At 48.7% G+C, this 4,252-nt stretch overlaps 1 protein-coding gene across 1 annotated transcript; it reads right to left on the reverse strand.

Annotated features, from left to right (window-relative positions):
- LOC133016044 (zinc-binding protein A33-like) lies at positions 1-1,503 on the reverse strand. The gene has a single exon (XM_061083347.1). The coding sequence runs from the start codon at positions 1,501-1,503 to the stop codon at positions 121-123; it is 1,383 nt and encodes a 460-aa protein (XP_060939330.1). The 3' UTR covers positions 1-120.
- Between the last annotated feature and the right edge of the window lie 2,749 nt (positions 1,504-4,252).

Consider the following 4,252-nt stretch of genomic DNA (forward strand, 5'->3'; position numbering starts at 1 on the left):
AAATAAAAATGAGTGAGAAGTAAAAGGAGAAATAAACAAAGCTTTAGAATAACGAGTTTAACATTTAAATTCAGCAGATTTCTCTTGAAGAAATAAACATGATGAATAAAATCTTTATCTCTAACTGCTCTGATCCAGCGTCACAGAGACATTCACAGGTAACAGCTTCAAGGGATCTCTAATGCAAAAGAATGGAAACATCTTCTGAGTGAAAGTGTGTGTGAAGGTGTGAATGTGTTTGTTAGTATCAAGATCAGAGAACGACAGTTCTCCTCTGTTCCAGTCCAGTTTCACTCTGATCCTCTGGTTCTTCTGCACAGAGAGATCAGATGATCCTGATGGTGACCATGCTGAGTATTTACCTTCATAGAACCCTATTCTCCATGTTCCAGACGGTTTGTCTCCCTTCCTCTGTTCAGACTCTGCTCTCACACCCAGTGACCAGCGTGTACTGTCTCCAACCAGGACGTCCCAGCTGTGAGTCCCTGAGTTAAAACCCTCAGATCCCAGGACTGTGAAGTAAGTATCAAACCTCTCTGGATTGTCAGGAAGCTTCTGTCTCTCTCCTCGTCTCCAACTGGTCAGATCTTCAGACAGGATGAGTTCTGGATAAGCAGAGTTTGGGTCCAGAACCACAGGACAGTAGGAGACTACGTCCTTCATCTTGTTCCAGATATTGAAGCTCAGGTTGCCCAGATGTTTGGTCTTGTCTATCAGAGCTCCTGAGGTCAGCTGTGGATCATCCAGCAGGGGGCGCTGCTGGACTCGTTCCACTGCAGCCTTGTAGTTGAGCAGGAACGAGACGTCTTCAGCTCCCAGCTCGTCCTCTGTGGTTCTGATCGTGTCTGAAAGAGCCGTTATGTCTCTGCTCAGAGCCTCAATCTTCTTCTTCATCATCCGACTCTTCTGCTCCTCTTCCTCCCTCAGTGCAGCCATCCTGGCCTCCTCTTCCTCCTCCAGAAACTGATGAAGCTTTTTAAACTGCTCCTTGATCTGCGTCTCTGTGAGTCCGGCCTGCACCTTAATGTGTTCTGCTGTTTGTTCAAACTCTACTTTAACACGTTCTAAACTCTGTAACTTATTCTTCAAGGGCTCCAGAGTTTCCTGAAGCTGCTTCTTGTGTTGTTGTGCAGCTTGATCGATGGGTCTGAATCTGTGGTCGGTGTGTTTTTCTGAATCTCTGCAGACGAGACACACTGGCTGCTGATGGTCCAGACAGAAGAGTCTGAGTTTCTTTGAGTGCTGACTGCAGAGAGCAGGTGAAGAGCTCTGATCTCTCTCCAGGATGAAGGCCTCACACAGGTTCTTTAACGCCAGGTTACAAGATGGGACATCTTTTGAAGATCTTCTCTTACAAAGTGGACACTCTTTTACTTCTTTGTCTTTCCACCAGCTCTCCACACAGTCTTTACAGAAGCTGTGGCTACATGACAGAATAACAGGATCTCTGAAGACATCATGGCAGACGGAACAGCAGAAATCCTCTTCTAATCTGGAAGCCATTGAGTCTCCAGGTGAAGCTGAAAACAGACAGTCAGTCAGTCACAGCTCCATGAACTTCACTGAGGTTCACTTTCCCTCTGAGTCGAGGTGTTTGTTAAACTCACAGTCAGTGTGTGGAGTGTCGGCAGGTTGTAGTTTGACTCTTCTCTCCTGTAGCTGGACTCACTCAGGACGTCTGGTCTGGTTTGGTTTAGTTTGGTTTGGAAGGTGAATGTGATCGTCTGGTTTTCTGCCTGCGTCTCTTCCGGGAGGAACAGATGCTTCCTGGTTTCTCAGGTGAGTCAGGAGAGGGAGGAGCTTGAGATGCTGGATGATAAAACCTGTAAAACCTGAAACAAATGTACAAGCAGCTCTGCTGCCAGTACAAACTCTGCACCTCCCTTATGGACTGAACTCTAACACTCTTAACTGCCTGATTCATCTACCTGTGCAGCATCAACGGTTCATGTGCAATACATTCACTGCACATATCTTTGCTGTCTTTACACTGTATACACTAGTTTAATTACATTCATATATTTCTATATTTTTATATATTGAAGTATGACCTGGGTCAGTGTGATGTATTTTCTTTTTTGTACATTAAAAGGTTATTTCCTGTGCTTTGACTAGAACGTGAAAGTTAAACTAAAATGAAACTTGGATTCATCCGTTCACACCTTCACACCTACACACACACTTTGTCTCTCACGTATCCTCACACACACACACACACACACACACACACACACACACACACACACACACACACACACACACTCACACACACACACACACACACACACACACACACCAATCTGCATCTTCTTACAACACATAAACAAACTCATGCAGTTGGACCCGAACACCGATTTACACGATGCATTTCAAAACCTTACGTTTACCAAATATCCTAAGAGGTTTCACTGATATTTCACTGATATGGTGAATATGGTGAATCAATGTGACTTCTACTAATCAGTATTTTACCAAAAATGTGTAAAATGGTGCAGAAGTTTGAGTTCTCCAGCAGCAGCCGCAGGTTTACAACAAGCTGGTGAACTTCACTGGTGAACAGTCAGAACTCTTTCTCAGGAGATGGGAAACAGAAGATGACGAACAATGAATGACGGTGGCAGTTCTTGTACGATGCCAGGTGGATCCCCCTACAGCGCCCCCTTCAGGCAGCCTCTCTAACAGGGTTCATTTACCTCCACTGTGCCAATGAGCAATATGAGACAAAAATATTTAATGTTAACCTCCATTTTTCAGACGTGTAAAATATCAGAATTCCTGTATCGTGATCAGACTGAAGACATTTTTCTCTTCTCCAGAAATAACATCTTGAGTTTGTTTATTTCTTTACTTTACCAAAGATATCTTCACTTCCTCTCCTCACTGTCATGGACACTCGTGCACACAGAGCTGGTTTCCTGCCAGCGAAGCAGCAGCAGCAGTCGGAGGTTTGATTCTGTTTCTCCGGTGTTAGTCGGTTGAACTCGGTGAAGCCACCAGACACCGGGACTCACTGGAACTCTTAATGAGTAACGGAGCGTCGGCCAGGAAAACCTGTTTTAAAAGCTCTGATTTCCTCCCTGCTGCTCGGCCGCTGCCCTTCAGACACGCCAACACTGCAACCTGCATCAGGCCTCACCACCTGCCAGAGCGTGCTGCCGGCTCATCCCTCCATCCCTCCATCCCTCCATCCATCCCTCCATCCCTCCATCCATCCCTCCATCCATCCATCCCTCCATCCCTCCATCCCTCCATCCATCCCTCCATCCCTCCATCCCTCCATCCCTCAATCCATCCATCCCTCCATCCCTCCATCCCTCCATCCCTCCATCCCTCCATCTCTCCATCCCTCCATCCCTCCATCCATCCCTCCATCCCTCCATCCCTCCATCCCTCCATCCCTCCATCTCTCCATCCCTCCATCCATCCCTCCATCCCTCCATCCCTCAATCCATCCATCCCTCCATCCCTCCATCCCTCCATCCCTCCATCCCTCCATCTCTCCATCCCTCCATCCATCCCTCCATCCCTCCATCCCTCAATCCATCCATCCCTCCATCCCTCCATCCCTCCATCCCTCCATCCCTCCATCTCTCCATCCCTCAATCCCTCAATCCATCCATCCCTCCATCCCTCCATCCATCCCTCCATCCCTCCATCCCTCCATCCCTCAATCCATCCATCCCTCCATCCCTCCATCCCTCCATCCCTCCATCCCTCCATCCCTCCATCCCTCCATCCATCCCTCCATCCCTCCATCCCTCCAACCCTCAATCCATCCCTCCATCCATCCCTCCATCCCTCAATCCATCCCTCCATCCATCTCTCCATCTCTCCATCCCTCCATCCATCCCTCCATCCCTCCATCCCTCCATCCCTCCATCTCTCCATCCCTCCATCCATCCCTCCATCCCTCAATCCCTCAATCCATCCATCCCTCCATCCCTCCATCCATCCCTCCATCCCTCCATCCCTCCATCCCTCAATCCATCCATCCCTCCATCCCTCCATCCCTCCATCCCTCCATCCCTCCATCCCTCCATCCCTCCATCCATCCCTCCATCCCTCCATCCCTCCAACCCTCAATCCATCCCTCCATCCATCCCTCCATCCCTCAATCCATCCCTCCATCCATCTCTCCATCTCTCCATCCCTCCATCCATCCAACCATCCCTCCATCCCTCTCAGCCCCAAACCCTGAACCTGGACAGCCGGCCCAACGCTCGGCCTTCAGTCACCTGAAAACATGATTTGC

Source organism: Limanda limanda, chromosome 12 (genome assembly GCF_963576545.1).
Source record: "Limanda limanda chromosome 12, fLimLim1.1, whole genome shotgun sequence".
Lineage (NCBI taxonomy): Eukaryota > Metazoa > Chordata > Actinopteri > Pleuronectiformes > Pleuronectidae > Limanda > Limanda limanda.